Source organism: Serinus canaria, chromosome 1A (genome assembly GCF_022539315.1).
Source record: "Serinus canaria isolate serCan28SL12 chromosome 1A, serCan2020, whole genome shotgun sequence".
NCBI lineage: Eukaryota > Metazoa > Chordata > Aves > Passeriformes > Fringillidae > Serinus > Serinus canaria.
In genome coordinates this window covers 53,212,513-53,233,902 of record NC_066314.1, presented here as the reverse complement: position 1 = coordinate 53,233,902, position 21,390 = coordinate 53,212,513, and the positions used below count along the sequence as shown (strand labels likewise).

At 42.3% G+C, this 21,390-nt stretch overlaps 1 protein-coding gene across 3 annotated transcripts in view; it reads left to right on the top strand.

The window, feature by feature from the left end:
- Positions 1-1,406: 1,406 nt before the first annotated feature.
- TXNRD1 (thioredoxin reductase 1) overlaps positions 1,407-21,390 on the top strand; it is a 47,150-nt gene continuing 27,166 nt past the window's right edge. Inside the window, exon 1 of one of the 3 annotated variants that reach the window (XM_050986410.1) lies at positions 1,407-1,425. Coding sequence is in view for 1 of the 3 variants with exons in the window: in XM_030237959.2 (XP_030093819.1) it covers positions 9,094-9,172 (79 nt within the window). In the remaining 2 variants the exon portion in view is untranslated. Of the gene's footprint in view, positions 1,426-9,009; positions 9,173-21,390 lie in introns of those variants that run through there. The other 2 variants (XM_030237959.2, XM_030237960.2) reach the window with 2 other exon arrangements.

The window sequence follows — 21,390 nt, the reverse complement described above, 5'->3', positions numbered from 1 at the left end:
ACTCATTTCCGCATGGTTTCACATAACAATATTAGTTTCATGTGCTTTGATATATCATAAAGATTTTGATTCACTCAAAATGTCCTTGTGTTTGGATTGTTTTGAGTTTAAAGTGAAACATCAGGCGAGAAGAATTTTGCGTGGCCATGGGTTTTTGCTGCAAATGCTATATGCAGCTTAATGCTGACTCATGGGTACTGTGAGCAGTAATTAGTGATATTTTTCTCTTTAAATGCGAGAAGATGTTAAATAATGCAAGAGTATTCACCAAGTTTGGGACCTTAGGGAATGCATCTTCCCGTTTATCTATTTTATAGTTTGTGCTCACTAAGTACAATCTCTGACAATACACTATTAATCTGTGCACTCTTAAGATCTTTGGATGGATTTTTTCATATCAGCCCAGAATTTCACAAGTGATTAGAAAGACAAATGCTGATTTGTGTGCAGGTTTCAGGGCACAGAGTAGAGAGTGCCCTTTTTTTGAGCTGCTAGTTGCTAGTTTTGAATCTTCTTGAAAACGCAGCCCTCAAATTTTTCTACTACATTTTTTTCAAATTTGAAATGAAAATATTGTTTATCCTGTGTTTTTTGTACTGATATTTGTCAGTGTTGTGTTGATAGAAAAACTTCTCATCCTCTTCTACTCAGCACTTTTCTTTAGGACGCATAATGGGAACAAGTGTTCACTGGTGACAGAACAGCACTCAGTGGTTAAATTTGTCAGCCAGCTGGAGCCAGGGAATCCAAGACCAGGGATTCCAAGCATTCCCATTTACAAATATTTTATTTTGTGTTCCTCCATTAGTAACAATTTCTATCACACACTTGTAACTCAGTCTTCAATCGGTTTGTTATTTTATTCCTATGCTAAGTATATTTTCAAGCTCCATAGTTTGTGAGGCAGTGATCTACTTCCTGAAATTGTCATTCTGTGCCTAAAATTTTCAGTGAAGAAATCAAAATCTTCAGATATTTTCTGTTCTACTTAGTAGGTATTAGCTAAGGTGAGCAAGTATGCTTCTTTATACCAGAAAAGAATATCAGCTTGTTCCAGAATGTGCCTTACTTGTGCTGTGGACTCTGTCATTTGGAAAAATAAGTGCTTGAAATAAGAAATTCTGATTTTTGTAAAAATAGCACTGGATGTAGGGTGAGTGAGTTCATCTAGCTTTCTCCAGAGTTCTCAAAACTGTGAAATTCTTAGTGTAATAGACTGGAAATAGGTCTATCATCAAACTGTGAACTCCATGGGGCATCAGGAACTGGTATTCATTCTTCATAGTGATCATTCTAATGTTCATTGTCTTCTTTGTTTTTATAGATCAGAGAATTCTTATTTGTATCCCATGTTGAAGCTACAGAGCTAAGCAATTGCTATCGGAAAAAGATGAAATGTGTGAATCCAGAAGAAATTATCTACAGGTAATTAACCAAGTCAGAGTGGAATGAGACCAGTTGGAATTAAACAAACTTCAAAACATTTTAATTTTTCAAATGATCAGTAGCTTGCTGTTGTGTTGAAAAATTCTTTAGCTAATTAGACATGCCTTCCTTTTAGATAGTATTCCTCCTTCAACAGTAAAATTTTTGCTACACTTGGAAGGAGCTGTGTGCTCAGGTGGCCTTTGAGCTTTGTGATCCCTCAGCTCTGAAGGGGGAGACATACAGCATCTGCACTGTGCCAGTGCACCTGAGAGAGAGGAAGATCTAGAAGAGTAGCTAGCTTTGATGCTTATGCCATGAGACCAAAGGATGTGTTTATTCATAGCAGACTAGTATCCACCAAAGAGGCAGCTGGGAAGGCGCAATTCTGAAATTACTACATCCCGTTTAGGAAGTATGGTCCAAAAGGCAAAGTGCAAGCTTGGATGCAATTTCCCAGGCCTATTGCATGCTTCTTGTATGACCTTGGGCAAATTACTGTAAATCCGAGCCATCAGATTTCAATTGAGACATGTATAAATGCCTGTGAAAGTCTGAATTTTAATCACATTGTGCCTCAATTCCCCATCTACTAAATTAGTAGCAGTATCATTTTCCTATCTTGAGCTAAACTGTGAATGTCTCAGATACTGGGAAAGCAGGGTAGGTAGGAGTACCAGAGGTATGAAATGACAAGCAAAACTATTTTCTGAAGGCTTCTTGAGACCAAGCTCCTGTGTGCCAATCCCTAAGGAGAGCTGAACTCATTTTTGAGCCTTTTCATCACTACTGCTCAACTGCCTTTCCTTCACAGGATGCACAGAAATGTATTCTGCTAAGTAAATTTTATTAAAACTGATCAGCATTTCAAAATTTATTGGGGGAGCTAAGACAGATAGGCTGTACCTAATTCCTAAATCTTGTTCCTTTAGAGAAAACAAAAACCAACTTACTGTTTTCACCAGTGAAATGGGTAGTCAAGCAAATAGATGCAAAAATACAGCTTGAAGTTTAGGTTTGCTAGTTAAACTCAGCCCAGTGGGGTTAAATGTGGCTGGCAGCAATCCCTTTGAAAGGTAGCTGGAACACCACTGACTTCTAATCAGGTAATTTATATGTTAAGACATGTCTGAAACATCAAGTATAGACATTCCACACAAGCAATAGGAACTTCAGAGTACACATGCAAGACAGAACCACTTGAAGGACTAGGAGAGAGCTTGGCAGAAGTTTCTAGCTTGTCCATGAGTAATACAGCAACAGGTGGAGGTGAAACTATAACAATATCTCCTCTGCTTTGTTTTCAAGAAGGGAATAACACCATTTTGTGATGCAATCTGAGAAGAGCTCGCTTTTCAACTCGCTTTTTTTATCCAGGAGGTTGTGCCATTACAACCTCTTGGATAAAACCATTAGCATTGGTTTTGTCTCTTCTCAAAACACAGAAGAGAAAAAAATCAGTGCTCATTTTAAATAGCAAAGGGTTGAAGTAATTTTGCTTTTTCAAACCTCATGACAAGTAATATAAAGTATAAAATGAAAAACCTAAGTAGCTCTGGTAAAACTTCAATTTAATTTTTCGTAACTAATTTTATTACACATTTGCAAGGGTCATTCACATGCATTTGTTTGATATCACTAGCATTTATCTGCATTCTATGGTTATGTTTTGGATTTTCTCCGTATTACCAGCTACATGTGGGATTGAAATTTCTCAGTGGTACAAGTATGGTGAGAGATGTCTTATTTAATCCTACTCTGCAAGAGGACGAGCAGCTACTTAATGGCTATGGAGTGAAATCCTGCATCTCCCAGGGTGGGGAAGCTGGGTTCCATTACAGCTCTGTTTTGGGTACTGCAGAGGGAGCACAGAAGGCATGTCAGATGAAGATGGGAAGTGAGGGAATGTGGACTTTTGCTCAGTCCAATTCTGATGATAAAGTTACAGTTATGAAAGCCCTGAGGCTGTCAGCATTGATATAGTGGATTTACAGAGCAGGAGCTCTGGTGGGCTACAGAACTAAGTTTTTCTCTGGATCATGAAAATTTACTCACATAATGCCCATGTTTTCACATTGTGTCCATGTGGTTGAATTGCACAACTCTTAACAGGTGTGAGCACTTGGTTATCTTAGCATGTGCCATGGTTTAACACCAGTCAGCAAATTCCACACAGTTGTTCACTCAGTCTTCCTCACCTTAAGTGGGAGGAGTATCTGAACAATAAATTAAACCTCATGGATTGAGATCAGAACAATTTAATGATTAAAATAAAATGCTATTATGCTGCTAGTAGTAGTAGTAAAGAAAAGGAGAGAGAAGAATAAAACTCCAGAGAAACAAGTGATGCACAACATAGTTGCCTACCACCCACTGACCAGTGCCTAGTCTGACCCCAAGCAGTCATCAGCAGCTTCTGGAGAACTGCCCATAGTACATTTACTAAACATGACATTCTATGGTATGGATTATCCCTTTGGCAAACCCGGGGCAGCTGTCCTTGCTATGTGCTTCCCCCAGCTTCTTGTACCCCTGCTAACTGGCAAAGCTTGGGAAGACAAAAAGTCCTTGATTTAGAGTAAAACACAATTTAGTAACAACTAAAACATCAATATATTATCAACATTATTCTAATACTAAATCTAAAACAAACACTGTGCCAGCTGCTATGGAAAAAAACTAACTCGTTCTCAGCTAAACCCAGCATGAATGGAGGAATTCAGGACTTTCCTAGAGGTATCAGAGGTTTCCAGAGGCTATAGCATTTGTCAGTATTTGTAGTTTCCATCTTGTAGATATGGGACCCTAAACTGCACTTTTTCAAAGGCCTGTGTACATTACCATTCTGTCAGCAGCATGATGAAAATAAAACTGTTCTCTTACACTTGGTCACACAGGGAGTGTCTTAGCCATGGCCCTGAACTCTTAGTAATGTACTGACCGACACCATCGCATTTGCAGTGTAGGCAGAGACATAGATGACTTCTGTCAACTTAAACATAAAAGCTGAAATTCTTTTCTCTTTAACTTGTCCAGACTAAGAACTAGGTATAGGGTCACTCTTTGAAGTGCCTTTCTTCAGAAGGATGTGTTGACACCTGAGTATGCCTGTCTTTCCCTGTTGGCTGCAAAAGGATCTTAGATCCAGAGCTTACACAAGAGGCCAAACTTTGAGGTGAGATCTGGAGGTATGAAAATGAATCTCAGCTTGCAAAAATGACTGTGGTATTTTAATTACATTAGTATTTGTCTCTGATGATGGAGATAGGAATGTGGCAAGAGCACACTGAGATCATGCAGCAACAGCCAGATTTTATTGTTGGTCACCTTTTATAGGGGCTTCAAATTTCCACTGGCTAATTATATGGATGCATTTCATTCACTTGAGGTCCCCAGTTTGAACTAAATCTGACCTATCAGTACTGTGTCCAGGGGCTTGTTTACTTCATTACTCTCTGATAAGCCAAGCTGGTCGAGTTGGTGTCTGTTATGCCAAATTATCTGGGCAGCTATAGACCAGCTATAGCTGTTACACTTCCCCTTTCTCTTCTAAAAAATGCAAAGTGTTCTTTGTCATCTCTCTGCAGGTGCCTTGCAGACAGGATGACAAGACAGCATGATTGATGCCTTAGGCTTTAGGTTTTATATTTTTACTTTTATATTTACTGCTTTAGTGTATAGTTCTGAGCTTCAAATTAAGGGATGATAAACTGTCTTCACAGAGTAGCTGCACAAAAAAATTCCTTTCCTAACTTGGGCCAAGGACAACTGATCCAAGTTTCAGGCCCAAGAGCATAAACAATGGTGAAGAGAAAAAACCAAGAAGGCTGGGACTTCATAACCAAAAGCTATAATTGTACAATTACCTCCAATATCGTAATGGACCAGAACTTATAAAAGTGAGAGACCTCATGACTGGTCATCCATTTTGTGACCATTTTGTGTTCATCTTGGGTGTAGCCCTGGCTGGGCTCTTGTGCTACCCAAGGTGTATCCATTGAGGCCTTCTAATAAATACCTACTTTATTCTTTAACTCTGTCTAGACTCTGTTCTAGGTCAGGCTTCACAAGGCACCATGATGACACCAATAATTTCACCCAATTTAACATGCCTAGCCTCTCCCAGCCAGTGATGCATTCCATAAATGGTTGAAGCATTCCATGAATGGTTGTAACATTCATTCTTAGGAGCTGTCAGGAGGGATTACCAATGATACAAGTTCTCAAAATGGAATGCCACAGGCTTATTACTTGGAAGTTACAAACTTACAACATAACTCTCCAAACAGGAAACATTTCAACTTTAGAACTTTAGAACCAACAAACAGGAGAAACAATCTCAGTTCAGGTCTGTGGTCCCTATCCTTAAACAGATAAAATCTTCAAGTCCTCATATCTTTAAATTTATATAACCCTAAACAGATAAAATCTTCAAGTCCTCATATCTTTAAATTTATATAACCCTTCTAATAATCCTTGTGTCAAGTAATTTAGGGTATAGATAGCACCATACATTCCCCCTTTTTATGTCTAAAAAGAATACGTTTTAAAGTGCCATGTGGGAAATACCAGTGTGTAATGCACCCCAGAGCTGTAGGAGTAATTTTGTATTTAGTGAGGTATACAACTGCTTTTGAAATTACCATTTACCACACCAATTCAAAATTATCAAAGGAAACATCCCCCGTCTTAGATTTTACAGGTCACATCTTTGTATATGTTAAAACTGACACATCCTTGTGTTTGTAAGGTCCTTAAAATATTTGATTATCAAGGTATTTGCACAAAGTCATAAGTGAACTGTGCTGAGTCATCAACTGTAAGAGATTACACACTGCAGGTTTTCTAGAAGTTAGAGGAATTGGTATTAATTTAACATAATCTTTGTAATTTGTAGAGGTGGTGAACACACCACTGTTCTACAGTGAGACTCCTTGATTATAAGTGACACTGGGTAATTCTGATTTTTGTATGTACTAGTTTTATGGAACATCCCAAAAGTTGAACTTAATTTTTTCCATTACTTCAGTGGATCTTCACCACAGCAATGTAAGACTGCTTTCTTAATGAAAAGAAATATGATTAAAAGATAATTGCAAAAGAATAAGCAAAACAAAGCACTGTGAATGATTAACAGGATTGCAAGGTTGTTTTTTAAATTTGATTTTTCTCAAATTGGCTGAATTGCCAGCTGGTAGTCCTGATGTAACGAATATATTGAGATGGGTTTGGTAGAATAGGGTTCCTTCCCTAAGCTTGTTCAGCAAATTAGTTTAATAACTGTATTTCTGAAGCCATAATAATCCATGAATGCCTGCAACAAATATTATCCTCATTATTATAATAATTTTTGCTGTTACAGATAGCTATATTGAAGACATAACGTCTAAAATCACAGTGGTCATTCTCATAAGTTTAGAGACTTTTTTCCAGTTAACAGTCTTAAGTTTAGGGGTTTTTTCTGTGTTTGAAACCCCAGCTGACCCTGGAGATATCATTGTAGAGTAAAAGAGTAATACAGAAACAATATAATTGCTGAAGTTCTCGGAGCAAAAAACTGGGGACAGGGAGGCAGTGCCTCTTAAACATCAAGACTCAAAGTTATTATCCTGTCCTCTTGCTTCCCTTTCTTTTGATCCTTTGTGGCAGCTCATTATTCCTTTTGTGGCAGAGTACTGAAGTAGACATGACACATTGTATACTGGGGAAAACTGAGAGCTATGCAGGGCAACAGAGCAACCCAGTGGTCACTAAGACTGAGAGTTCCTTGGTCTACAACATTAATTTCATTGTCATGTGTTGGTGGCACAGCATCCTTCATGCTCGCTCAGCCACAGACCCCAGCAGTCAACCAGTGCAACTGAAAAGAAGACTCATCCAGCAAAACCATCAATGGTTAGGTTTGCATAATTTTAAAACCTTTCAAAGAAGTGCAATGTTTGCTGTAAGCAAGAATACTGACCAGGTAAATTGCCTTGTTTGATGTAATGTCATAGGTTTCTTTCCACATGAAGAGTTTTGTTGGGTTTTTGTGGCTGGATTTTGGTAGTGGGAGGTTACAAGGATGATCTCTGTGAGATGCCAGAAGCTTTCCCTCTAAAAAGGGGAAAAAAGTTATTGTATAGATGTAATTTCCTCTGCAGAGAGAGAAAAGAGAACTAAGAATATGCAAGAGGAGCAGCTCTGGAGATGGCAGGGTCAGTAGAGGAGGGGGACAAGGTGCTCCAGGTGCTGGAGCTGAGATTCCCCTGCAGGCTGTGGTGCAGCCCATGGTGAAACAGGCTGTCCTCATACAACACATGAGGGATGCAAAGATGCACCTGCAGCCCATGGAGGAGACCCATGCTGGGGCAGGTGCTCCAGACAGGGCTGTGAATACTTGGAAAAACCCTGCTGGAGAAGGCTCCCGGCAGGACCTGCAAATCTGTGGAGAGAGGACTCCATACTGGAACAGGTAGGAGTTGTGACCCTGTGAGGGATGCAGGCTGCAGCAGGCTGTGCCTGAAGGACTGCACCATGTGAGAGAGTGACCCACATTGCAGCAACTCATGGAGAACTGCTGCCCATGGGATGAACTCACATTGGACAGGTTCATGGAGAACTGTCTCCTTTGGGAGGAACCCCATGCTGGAGTTGGGAAATGATGTTTCTGCCTGAGCAGCAGCAGAAACCTGCTGGCTGAACCTGGGATGAACTGATCATAACCTCCATTCCCTGTCTCCTTGTACTGCTGGCAGAGAGGAGATAGAACTGGGAAGGTGTTTTCAAGACTCATTTTACTTCTCACTATCCTGCTCTGGATTTGTTAGTAATACATTCAGTTAATGTCCCCAATTCAAGTCTGTTTTGCCTATGATGGTATTTGGTGAGTGATCTCTCCCAGACTCTATCTCAACCCATGAATCTTCCGTTGTATTTTTTTTCTCCCTTGTCCACTTCTGGAAGAGAGGGACAGAAGGGCTTTGGTGGGTGCCTGGTATCCAGCCAGGGTCAAACCGCTAGGAGAGTGAAGAAAGTTTATATTGGCCAACAACAACAGCAGACATTTGTGTACAGGCTTGATAGTAGTTTTGGGTTACAACTTTCATCTTGCTTTGGCTTCTCAGCTGATTCCAGCAGTCCTTGGCAGATGCTCCTCCTGCCACATATTTGAGTGTAAGCCACCAGGATGGGGCCACAGCCTTGGCAGCACTGTAAGGTAATGGTGGCAAACAATGGCCCAAGCCCAGACAGGAGCAGTGTGACCAGCCTAGTGCAGGTAACCTTCCAGTTACAGCGTCTCGTTTATCTATGCGTTTCTCAGTACGAACAATTAATTGCGAGGGGAAACCCTCTCCTAGAACATCCCTGAACACCCTTGTCTCGCCAGCATCCCACAGCCCGCAGGAAGGAGGTTCGCTCGGGAGCGCAGGGCCTGGGCCCGGCCGGACCCCGCCACGGGCCCAGGCCCTGGCTGTGCCCGCCAGCATCCGTCTCCATCGCGACCGGGCCGCGCTAGGACGCTGGGGCTGAGGGAGAGGCCGCGACCGCCAGGGGGCGCCGCCGCGGACGAGGCGCAGATCCGGGCTCATCCCGTCCCGTCCCGTCCTATCATATCCCGTCCTACCTCATCCCATCCCGTCCCGTCCTGTCCCCTCCCGTCGCTGCCCCTCATATCCGGCCCGCGCCATGGGCAGCACACTGCGGAAGAGACAGGCCGTGCTGCAGGCGCCCGGCGGCGCGCCTCCGGAGCGGCGGCGAGCGGCAAGTAGGCAGCAGGCGGCTGCTGGCGGACAGCGCCCGCCCGGCAGCGCTTCGCACCTGGCGGGCTCCGAGCATAGTGGGGCGGGCGGGCTGCCGGAGGGACCGGCTCCGGTTTCCCTGTGAACCATCCGGCAAGGCGGAGTTGGGGCCCCCACCCTTGCTAGCGGCCGGGCGCCCCGCGGGGGTACCGCGCTGCAGAACAACTTTGCTGTGCCTTCAGCAGGGTGACCGCGGATCCCCCGCGGGTGTTGGGGAGCTGTTCCCAAACACGGCCTCTGCCGCCCGCGTGTCCCCTGAATGACTTTATCGGGCGGGCTATGCGCATCGTCCCGCTCACCGTAGATCAGAGCTAGACTGGGTGTGGGAGCCCGTCGCCGGGGACTGCCACAGTGTGGCCTGAAACATGTCTGTGCTGAGGAAGGAACGAGATTTGGAGTTAGGAACACCATTTGGAGTTAGATGCGAATTAAATGGCCCTCTGGTCCATGGATATGATTTCTGCCTTCCAGGATTGAGGCATCTTCCCACGACAGGATGGGGAAATTTGTGTTTCAGCTCACTGCTCTGTACCTCATCAGTCAGAGCTTCAGGCTGAGATCCTCCATGGGCATAGCATTAACCGTGCTCTCACCGGATCCATAAAACCCGATGAAAGAAGCTAAATAATGGGCTCGAAGTAATGGACACCTGAAAATGAGCCTATGCTTACATCTGGCACTGAGCAGCAGTTCTGCCTAAATGAGCAGGTACTGCATAGGAGTGTTTTCAGCTCCCTGGGAGAGGGGACTGTATTAAACATGTTTTTAAACACTTGCAATAACTTGAGGACATGGACACAAAACCACCTTAGGAGCTTTAAGGTGTTACATGATATTTTAAGTCTTATTATGCAGGATGGAAATTGTCAGAACCTTGGCAAACAAAAAGTAAAGATGCCTGCGCAGTAGGAATTTGCATAAGGCACAGCAGAAGCTGGCAAATACAAAGATGACATTTGTAACAGTTAAAACTCTTGAAGTAAGCTTATTTTTATGGCTCCATATTGCTTAGATCTTTCAATTATACCAACAAAATATCCTCCAATCTGAGCATTGGAAGCACTAGATGTTCCTTGATCCTAAGAGGAAGGAATGGGGAAGGAAAAAAAAAAAGCAAACAAAAAAACCTCTCAAAGCACTGTCTAGAGAATCCAGTTGTCCTTGTACTTTCAGGGCACAGCTGTGACCTGACAGCAGTTCCCTTACCTAATGTTGTCACTACCATGTTATGATTTAGAAGTACCTAATTTACTTTTAAATCAGATACTGGAATCTGTGCAGGTGTGGTAGCATGGAGTCTGGGGCAGAGTGAGCTGCTCTGGAGTTATACCCAGACCTAGTTTCTCTGGCTAACAATCTATCTGCTGGCATAAACTCAGAAATGAAACCTGCATCTCAATGAGCATTTTCAGTATTGTGAAGCTGACTCATTGAGGCTAAAGGACTTAAAAGAACATGTTGTTTGGGCTTTGGTTTATATGCTCTGCTGTATCTTTGGTTTTTCAATTTAAGATGTTACTACTTCCTGTCGCTTATTCTACAACTCTGGCAGCATCCTAAAGTAATTCTCCAGGAAGGTTGGTTTAAACTGTGAGGCAAGGTTTATATTTCAGCATCAAGGCAGATTTTCTTCTGGGATAGTTGCTTATGAGTAAATTATTATCTGAAACCCAATGTCCATTTCCTAAAGGAACACATCAAAGTTTTTAGTGTCCAAAGTTTTTCAGTTTTAGGACAAGAGATGAGAAGAATTTTGTGTGCTGTTGAAGGGGTTACACAGAAGACTAAAGCAAAATAATTTACAGAAATTTGAACAGAGATACATAATTTACATGAAACCGGAAACATAATCCAAATATACTAATTACTCATTGTTTAATTGATTCTGAAGCACAGTCAAAAATTAACCCCTTTCTATAGTTGGTCATACCAAATAGGAAACTTGTTTTAATATCTATATACTTCCCTTGGAAAAAGTATATTTAAACTTACGTGTGTAGTAGGAGAAAGAAATTGGGTTGTTGATAGCTGTAAGAATTTCTTCTTTGTTCTCTGGATTTTTTCTCACCTTTCCATCTTTTATCAATGTCAATATTAGATTCAGTTATTAATTCACTGAAAGATCTAAAATGTTTAAAAAAATAAACAGTAGCAAGCTGTCAATGAGCACAACTGGCAAAAAAATAGTGCCTAGCACAGGAAAAAGTAAAAATGTTAAGACGAGGTGCTCATATATAGCTTGCATAACAAAGGTCTTAAATACATTCCCTTGTCCTTAGATTGTGGTTTCAAAAAGGTTATTCTCAATCTTCAAATGCCATTCAGTATACTTCAACAATTGCATTTTGCACGTGCAGTATTTATGACGTTTTCTGAGTGTAAATGTATGAAAATTAGAAGTAACTGAGAAGACAGTGCTTTTTCTGATACATTTGTTAAATTATCTCCACACTTACTTAATTTTCTGTAATATAAACAGGCACTTTACTGCAGAAAGGATTAAGGAAAAAAATTAAAACTGTACAATAAGGGACTAAACTTACACATCTCAGAATTAAGATAGCCTGGGTTGCAGCTTTGCTTTCTAAAACCTGTTCTTTGTTTCTGTGGAACTCTAACTTGTTAAATGTCAAGTGCTGCTTTTTTTCACCCCAGACTGTCATAATTGAATATTATGAGGGGCTGTGTTTTAGTTTGGTTTGACTGTTTTATGCTGAAGCTGCTCAGCTTCTTTTAGGACTGGGAACTCAGGACACACTCACTGGTGGGCCTGGAAAGTAGACGGGGAATGAAATTTGGGCTGGCTTCTACAAAGTCAGTTTAAAAAGTAATTTTAGCATAATTTTTCCTAATTTTTAGTGCTAATATGAGAGCCTCTGAATGCAGCATAACTATGAAATGGGGTAACAGGGGATCCACTTTGGTGGTCCTAGTTCTTTGCTGTAGTACAAACACCAATACTAACACCACATACTAACACCAATAACTAAACACCACATTTACATGTGGTGAGCATCACAGTAATGAGGCCCTAAATATTTTTACTTTTGCAGTATTTCCTGGAAATGTGTTGACCATATAATTTACACATGAGTTGCTCAGGTGACAATAACAGATGTGTCATAGCACTCTTTGCGCAAAAAATAGAGTGAACTCAAATCCTGGATGTGGTTTATTGGATGCCCATGTATTTCCTCTACCCTTGTTAATAATTATGCCATCCCCTTAATTTCTGCTGTGAACAGAAATGGTGCTTGGCCTTCAACAATGTATGGTATTCGTCTCCTTTTTCCAGTCCTTTTTTATGGTTTCTCTATTTTCAAAATGTTGGAGATAGAACTCCATTTCTTGTTCCTGTTGGAAGGTTGTTCCTCCTTTAAGCCCATCTCAGTTACCCTTTGGTAGGGTGCCTTGTTTCTGTTTTGATTGTGCTTGTAGAAAACAAATCAAATAACAGATAAAATTGTGCACTTAGTATACTGAATTGCTAAATTATTCTCCTTTTTCTTTACCACTGCAATCACCGGAGTATATCTTATCTACAATGATTCCCTTGTTTTTGGTATCTGTTTTTTTACACCGCCTGTTGCCATGCAGCTGCCTTCCAGTTTATAGCTCAACTCATGTATTTCCTGTGTTTTTTTCCATTGCTTGTTCATTTTTTTCTCCATTCATACTTTTGAATAACTTCCTTTTTTGAATGTGGTGTGACATTTTAGGGCTTCCTTGTATAACCATCCCCTAACTTGCTTGGTTCTATCTGATGCCCTGTCTTTTTCCTTATCTTCAGTTTAATTTTATCTTCTGTTTTTCCTCCAAAAAGTTCACAAGTTCACAGCTGTTGCTTTCCATAGCATATTGCCTTTCCTATATATACTCTTTGTGCCATGTAGTATTGAGTATGTAAACGGATTCTTTTATGGTAAACTCCATGGAATTGTGTGATCCCCCATAATTTTTGGCTGTTACAGCCCTATCTGACCCAGCACTTGTCTTTTGCATAAAAGAGATACAAATGCAAAGAGAGGAAGTAAGTAGAACATGCAAATACTTCTATTTCCATAGAAAATAGTAGTGATGTAGTCTACTGTAGTCCAAGCTTTTCTTAAGAAACTGCTAATGAACTGGTTTTACTGAGTGAACAGAGATACCATGTTGTTTTATCTTCTCTTTTAGCAAAGTTGCCGGTTTTACCTGTTGAGTCAGATGCTCAAGGACGAAAGAGCTGTTTAATTTGGTCACCTCTCTTGTGTCCTGGCATTGCACCCTCAGCATGGTGGGAAGGAAACTCCTAACTTCCTTACCTCTGCTGTTTGCACAGCCTGACATGAAGCAAGCAGTTCTCAGTAGCTCTGGCTCACGTGTAAACGGTATTTCTTGTTTTCCAGCCTTGTTTTCCTTCACAACCATTCCCAGCCAGACCTTTGTCAGGGCCATGTGCATAGGCTTGGTTTGTTAGATTGCTTTGGTGGCAGGAGAGTTCAGAGGGCAGTGAGTGACCTGTTAGGCTGTGCTGCTTCCCTCTCCTCACAGAAATTCTGTGTCCTTGTTTGCTAGGCTGCTACAAACAGGATTAAATGTTTCCACTCAAGTCCTTTTGGTTTTCAAAGACAAAAAACTTTGATCACTCTGGATTAAAATATCTGGGTTTTTTCCTCACCTCTTAAAAAAGTCCCACTTGTGGGGAGGGGGAAATCACATGTTTCTGAGCCAAGTACTCAGGTACTTTTCCTGGTGTTCTACCTACCTTAAACTTCATGCCCTTACCGTAAGATTACCTGCAAAAAGCTTCTTTTCCTTTAACTGTGTTCAGTTTTAATAACTGGTTTGTTAGACAAAAAAGCATGATTGTGTGTGAGTTGTTTTCCACCATTTTTTATGTTCTCTATGACTCAAATGGAAGCTTGATTACAAAGAAATGAATGTATGAATTAATAAATGGCTTTAGCTGTGGTAGAAACAATAAAGGCATGGCCAGTGGCAGTAGGGACTAATTAATGGCACTAGCACCAGGAGATCCTGTTCCATCTCTTCTGAGTACTGTTTTACTTCTCTGGCCTCAGGTGACACACTTATTCAAGTGAGGCTGGTTATGCTTCCTCCTCGTGTCAGAGAGTTGTTTATTTACTGACCAGGAGTTTAAGAAAAGGTAGCATAGGAATATTAATCACAGTTTGTGGGAACCACAGGTTTGTGTTGGCTCCAGGAATTTCAAGAAGAAAAGTCAGGAAGCTCAGTCCTTTCAGGTCATCCCAAATAAACGGTGAGCCAGTATGAATGACACTGTGACCATGATACACTTTACAGGTAGTTATATCAGAAGCCAGCTTCCTTTGTTTTGATTTAGAATTAGATAAAGCATTAACTAATATGAGTAAATCCCAAAGCAACTGTGAATTTTGAATAAAATAGACAAAAATCTATGCTAAAATTACTGGTATTGTAAGGTGATATTTTCCATAAAGATGTCATATAAATTGTTATATGAGATATTGTAGCTTTTACCACAGCTCCAGAGGCAGACAAGTTTTATATTAAGATTTTCATATCCTACTTAGTTTAGTTCACAATGAAATAAAATTCAAGATAAAAGTGGTCCAAGATACATAATTAATGTAAGATTGGTTGCCTTTTATTGAGGAGGAGAGAATCTGGAAGTTACTTTTGGTACATTTGTACAGCTTGTTCTGTTAAAGCCAACAGACTTTGTATTGTAGATGTTCTGGAAATACTTGAGGTCAGCATGTGATGCTATGCTAGCAGAAAACATCCCTATTAGTGCTAATTAGAGTAACCTGGCTAATTCCTCTGTGGTTTACTGTAAACAATGACATAAGGAATGAGGAATGGCTGAAGACTTTCAGGGGTAAGTATTCACTGCCTGATACTGCTGAGAAACTTCTGTGGGTGAGAACAGTATTAGGAAAGTCTGTAAAAAAGCCTAGGTCTTGTTGGAGTGGGATTTTAAGTTTCATAATTATTATGGCAGAAACATGTCTTGTACCCAAGAAGTATAATAATGACCCTGTTAAAATCCCTAAAGTAATATACTTTTTCATAAAGCAGTTGGGCTTTGTGATAGCTGCATGAATACTCAGAAAAGCAAAAGGAAAACAAAAGCCGGGAAATAGGAATTACTTCTTCTGCTAGGAACTAGAAACTGAGACCAGTTTTAGAACCTCTGTTTTCAGACTAACTGGATGAGACAGATTATAAATTTGAGTGGATGATTGTCAAAAAAGTTTGAGTGTTGAGTGTTTTGCCCTAGGTTCTTGGATGGAAAGGTGGTGGATTGCAGCCCTCCAAATACAGTGCTGACCTATTTTGAGTGGAAAACTGATTGAAGGGTGTTGTTGAGTCAGTCCCCAGATGTTTATTGGAAAATTAACCTGAAAGGGTGAATTTTGTCACTTAATCCCATTTTTTAGTGGGAACTTTTCTGCTGGGTATAGAGAACTTTGATTCAGGCTCTCCAATTGATGTCACTTGAAAGTTTGTCTTTTCTTCCATCTGGCGTTCATCATTCCTCTGTCAGTGTTTCTTCTTTGGTTGGTCTTGGTTTTGTAATTCCTGTCTTGCTATGCAGAGGTTAAATTAACAGTTATCAGTAGATTTTTACTGTCCTTTGAGAATACTGTGCTCTGGGTCTTTCTACTGTTTTCTGCCTTTTTCATATGTTAACTGCATTTGTTTGGCTGAGAATGATGGGGTTTTTTTTCTCTTCTGGCTTAGAACACTCAACACTTAGGTTAGAAAGTTCCCTGTAGAAAGTTAGTATCTAAATGTTTTCCTGCTTATGGAATTTACTTTAAATGCTTTTTGTACTCAAATAGATGTGGTAAAAACAAAGAATTTATATTTTTATGAAGGAAATGGGTGTTTTGGAGTAGTACTATGTACCACTGTCAGGACTCTGTAAACAGAAATCTGACCAAGTAGAGCCTTTGCTTCAACAAGTTGCAAAGTTCAGTTATTCCACATTATTGCCTTCATGTTGATCCAAGTCAACCAGACCCTTATTTAAATGGAAAGCATTTTAAGCACTTAGATATGAAAAGGGCATGAACAAAAATAGAATTAAAATTAAAGGGCTTTGTAGCAACATACTGGATAAATATAAGCAATAACATAGTTCAGGGAATTTCTCATTTCTTAGGACAATGCACTTTACTCTTTTGCTTGTCAAGTCTTAAAGCTTGGTGGGTTTCAGATTTGAGAGACCAGCTGACAGTTCAGCCCCACTCGCTCCTCCCTTGTGGGATGTGGACAAAATTGGAAGAGTGAAGGTGAGAAAACTCATAACTGGGACAAAGAGAATTTAGTAGGTAAAGTAAATGACACCATGTCCCAGTTTAGGGCAAATTTGGGAGAGAATCCCCAACAAGGGCTTCTCCAAAAGCAAACCCACACGGCCCCCTCCCCCAACCGGTTCGGGAAGAATTCCTCGGAGAGAGGTGGAAAGAACCTGTTTATTTGACAAGCACAGCACCCCCCAGCACACACAATGAACAATACCGGATGACACCACTCTTCCACTGCTCTGAGAAAGATGACAAATTCAGAAAAGTCTCTTCTGGGGGTTGGCTGTTATCAGTCCCTCCAGCGCTGAGGCAGCTGCTGCAGTCACAAGGTGTAACCTCTCTCTCTCGGTGTTCTGAATCCCAGTCCGGAGCAGTCAGCAGGTCCAACGGGGTGGGGGGAACAGTCCAGAAAGGAATTTGGACTGTTTAGCTAAAGTAACTAATGAGAAGGGGGGAAAGAAGCAAGAGCAAGCAGAGCAGAAGCGAAGCAGAAGCAAGAGCGAGAGCAAAAAGCAGGGCAAAAAGCAGAGAAGCCGCAACATGCTCTGGTGCTATCTGTATGTCCCGCCGAGTAGCTGATAGGAGGCCCAAAACAAAACCTTCACTCTGCCAGTCTTAAAGGCACAGAACATAATATCCAGCATAAATTACATACACACGAATGGGGATAACAGTCACCCTAGGACACACCATGCCAGCAAGGCTGCAGGCTTCCATTTCCTCTCAGTTTTGTCAGTTCAGCTGACTGCAAGGCAGCCTCTCAGTGTGCATTTGTGATATGATCCAGGCTGGAGGGGTATCTTTTAAGGGCTCGTGGATTTTCCCTGATAATCTGAATGATGTAATGGTTCTGTTGCTGTCACTACCAAATGTTTGAGTTTGCTCAGTAGGGGAGGTAGTGACCTGTGAGGATATTGCAGAAATGAGCATATCTAGAAGAAGGAAAACATGACAATTTCTCAAACTACAAAGATCACTTGAACATAAGGTGAAATAGCCTGTACTTCCCAAATGCCTGAAGAAAGGGCTGTAAAGCAATTTATGTACTTGCTCAGAAACACTTCAAATTTAGAGGTGTCTTCTAAACTCCTGGAGTAGAGACAACTATTTTTTTAAATTATAGTTCGCTAAAATGTGAAGTTTGTCTTTGTTGGTAATGTTCTTTTCTGTGATACAGAAACTCTAGGTAAATCAGTGGAGACTTTCCTTGAAGCACCATTTCTAGACCTCCAGAGAGAGTAGTTGAAAGGCAAGTGTTTTCCACGGGAGCCCATGTCCTGCTTCTGCAGCTGGTGGGATCCCTGGATCACTTTTGCAGGATAAGGCAATTCTTATCCTGGAGCAGTTCTGCTTACAAAGCTCGTGTAGGCTGTTGGGTTGGGCTGGTGCTGTTCCCACCTGATCAAAGCCTTCTGAAACCAATCATGCCTTTTTTCATTCTAGCCAGAAGTTGCCCAACAGTCAAAAGTTCAGAGGCCTCAGTGATAGGTAGGACTTTGGTTTGTAAGGAAGCTCTCTCCTAGTGTCATGGTTTGACGCTGGTGCAATGCCAGTGTCCCCTTGAAAATACTTTCTCCCTGGTGTCTGCTGTGAGATGTGATCAGAAATAGAGCAAAGGAGGCTCCAGCATAGGAATAAAAGGGAAAAAACTTTATTAACCTGCAACTATATATAAAGAGAAACACACAGAACTTGGAGTGAAAACCTTCCAAAAACATTCCTCCTCCCCCCCTCCCACCAAATTTCCAATACATCCACCCCTCAGATCATCAACTCTCATTCCATCACCACCCTTTAGATAATCAATTCTCAGTTCATCAAGGAGAGAGGAGTCCCTCTTGTACCATAGGCTTCCCCAGGAAACACAGTTGAAATCTCTTGTGTTTCCACATCACACGTGGCACCGCCCGGAGATCATTTGCCATCGTGACAATCTTCCTTCCTTGCCCAGTGCTCTTACCACTGCACATGGACCAGAGCTGCTTCTAGGGTTTTTCTTTTTAAGGGTGCTATGCCCAGTTCCAAAAAAGCACAGTCTCTCACTTTTGGGACACCTGTCCCCCCCAGATTTCACCCCCTGAGGCCGAGGGGTCTCAAGAACAGAGATCATCTTCTTCTTCCTCCCTGAAGACGGAGGGCACCACCACCACCCTCTTCACCCGCCGTCTCTGTTCACACACTCCTTCGCATAACATCACTGCACTCTCTTGGCTCCGAGCCATTGCCTCCCCCTAAATGCAGTCTCTGTGTCACAGGAAAAATGGTTCTGTACATGGCTATACAAGAAAAGTCCAGCCAAAGGCCACTCCATCATCTCCTCCCACCTAGGATTCTTCTCAACTTCTCTCGTGGCCCATTTCCTCTTATCTCATCTCTATCTCTCTTCTCATTCAGCTCCAGGAGGAATCAGCATTTGTAAGGTTTCAATCATCCAAGAAAAGGGTTAAAATATCAGGCTCTGCCTGTCCAGAACTCCCACGGCTGGCCCTGCTGGGCACCTTCTCACTGAACACCCCCCTTCTCCTTCTGGGCTGGATATGCTATCTAATTTCAAGGTGGCACAGGCACAGACACCAGCTCTCTCTCTCTTTCTCTCTCTCTCTCTCTCTCTCTCTCTCTCTCTCGGGGCTGGGGGAGCTGCCCGATGCCTCTCAGGGTTCCTCCACCCTTCCATCCTGCAGGGGCCTTCACCTCCCTTCTCTGTCCCAGGCCTCCCTACCTCACTCAGGCCTCGTGGCTTCCCCTCCCCCGCCCAGCCCGGAGCCAGGCAGGGCAGGTCTGACCTCTTACGTGGATGGAACCCATGAGAGCTTCCTCTTGGGAGTTCTCTGCTTTTAACCCCCTTGTGTTCTCAGAGGCGTATCCATGTCCTCAGTGGCCACGCCAGGTGCCAATATTCAAATCTGAGCACCTATTGGTTTGACCACAGCATCCCAAAAGCTCACTTCCTCTCAAACCACAACACCTAGTAAGAAAGGATATGGGTTGAAAACACAACAGTTGTTTCACTGCATTTTTTTATCTCTCCAGGTAGAGTTTTTTCTGGTTTAACAAGTTCTGAGCAAAACTGGCAGTTTTGCCACTACCAGCAAGAGGTGTAGCTGCCTCCTCTGACTCTCTACTGGTCTGGTAATGCCTTTGTCCTGGTACCAGATGGGGTGATTACAGCATTGTTCTGTGAGCTGGCTGAGCTTGTTAGACTGTTGGGAAACTGTCCACAACTTTTATTCTCCTGGGCTAGTTTTCTCCTAGGTTAATGAGTTAATTTGTGTCATCTCATGCACGGGTCTGAAGTCTGCCAGAACTGGTGCCAAGTATGCAGACATAAATGCCGCGCTGCTGCGTCGAATGCACTTCACTCTCCCGCGAGTGCGGGGGGAGGCAGCGGCTAGCTGGGAGCACAGCAGCAGCTAGCAGCTAGGGGCACTACCCGGATCTGTCAGGGACGTCTGGGCAGCGCCTTCGACAGAAGTAACAGTATCGAGAGGAGCGGCAAAGGCGGAGAAGCCGGAGAGAAAAGAGGGTCTTAACTTGCCTGGTGCAATCCAGAACTTTAATGTATCATTGCTTCCAGGGAATCCTAGCGGGAAAAGGCCAGAACAAAGGGCGACGGCAGTATATAAAGGCAGTGTAGCATAGGTACAAGAACCAATGGGGGAAACTGAGGAGGGGAACTAAATATAACTGACATGGACAAGAACTAATGATATAAAGGTCAGGGAGGGGCTCGGAACACCGGCCCAATCACCCCCTGAGGAAGGGAGAAGTTTCTGGAAGGATGGGGGGGTTCAGGAAAGGAACAGGGCTCTGGAGGAGGGGAAAATGTAACAAAAAGGGGCAGTTGCTAGGGGAATGGGGGTGGAGACAAGGGCTTGGCAGCGAGCCCAGACAGGGAGGACACCATTCGAGGGAAAGGGGGAACCAGGACTGAACCATCGAACTAGGTATAGGGGTGTAACTGGGGGGAAGCATCACAAAACGGGGAGAACAATACAAAACAGGGGAGATAACATAACTAGAAACCGACCGCGCACCACAACACATAAAGAAGGAAAAACCCAGTGTGGTGAAAGAGAATAGACTTGTTCCCTTTTTTAGTATTGGTTGATTACATTGATTCCCAAATCAAGGAGCACTTGGCAGGTCATAAGGAAGGTGCCACCTCACCAGCCACCACCTCCTAGACTGGGATTAACAAAACCAAAAGTTGGTGGTTATGCAGGGCAAGAGCCTCACTGGGCTTCCCTGCTACAGACTTGCTGAATAATGCTGATACGTACCAGAGAGTCATCCTCACCACCACATCTCGGAGGGTTATCCAGGGCAGGTTATGGTTCAGGTTCTCTTTAGCAGCCTCACTCTGAAAAAATGTCTCTGCTGATTCGTTTTTGGAAATTACTGATTATTCACCAGGACTTTGGGTTATCACAACTGCTATTAATGGGTGCAATTTTATGGAGAGCAAGCTGGTGACACACAGAGCACTTTCTGCTTTGTCATGCTGCCTGTGGCAGGTTGCCCAAACCAACAAGGGAGAGGCCTCCAGAAGCAGAGCCAGCCTACATACAAACTCTTTAAAGTCTTTGCCAGGGGCTATGGTTGCCTTTGGATTTTGGGGCTATTGCTAAAACTTGGTACCTCTGGCACAGATCTACCTGAAAATAATTAGAGATATTTATATAAGTGCCTGTATTGGCTAATGCCTAGATTTTATCTCACTGAAGCCACAGTTTTAGGTGAACATTCCTGAGATTGTTTAAACTTGCAGGAATAAAATATTCATACTGTTGCTTCAGATACACACAGGAATGTAGCTTTAATATAATATAGTAAAGCAAAAATTTATCCTTTGTGAAGGCTGTTCAAAACCTGTGTTCTTGCTT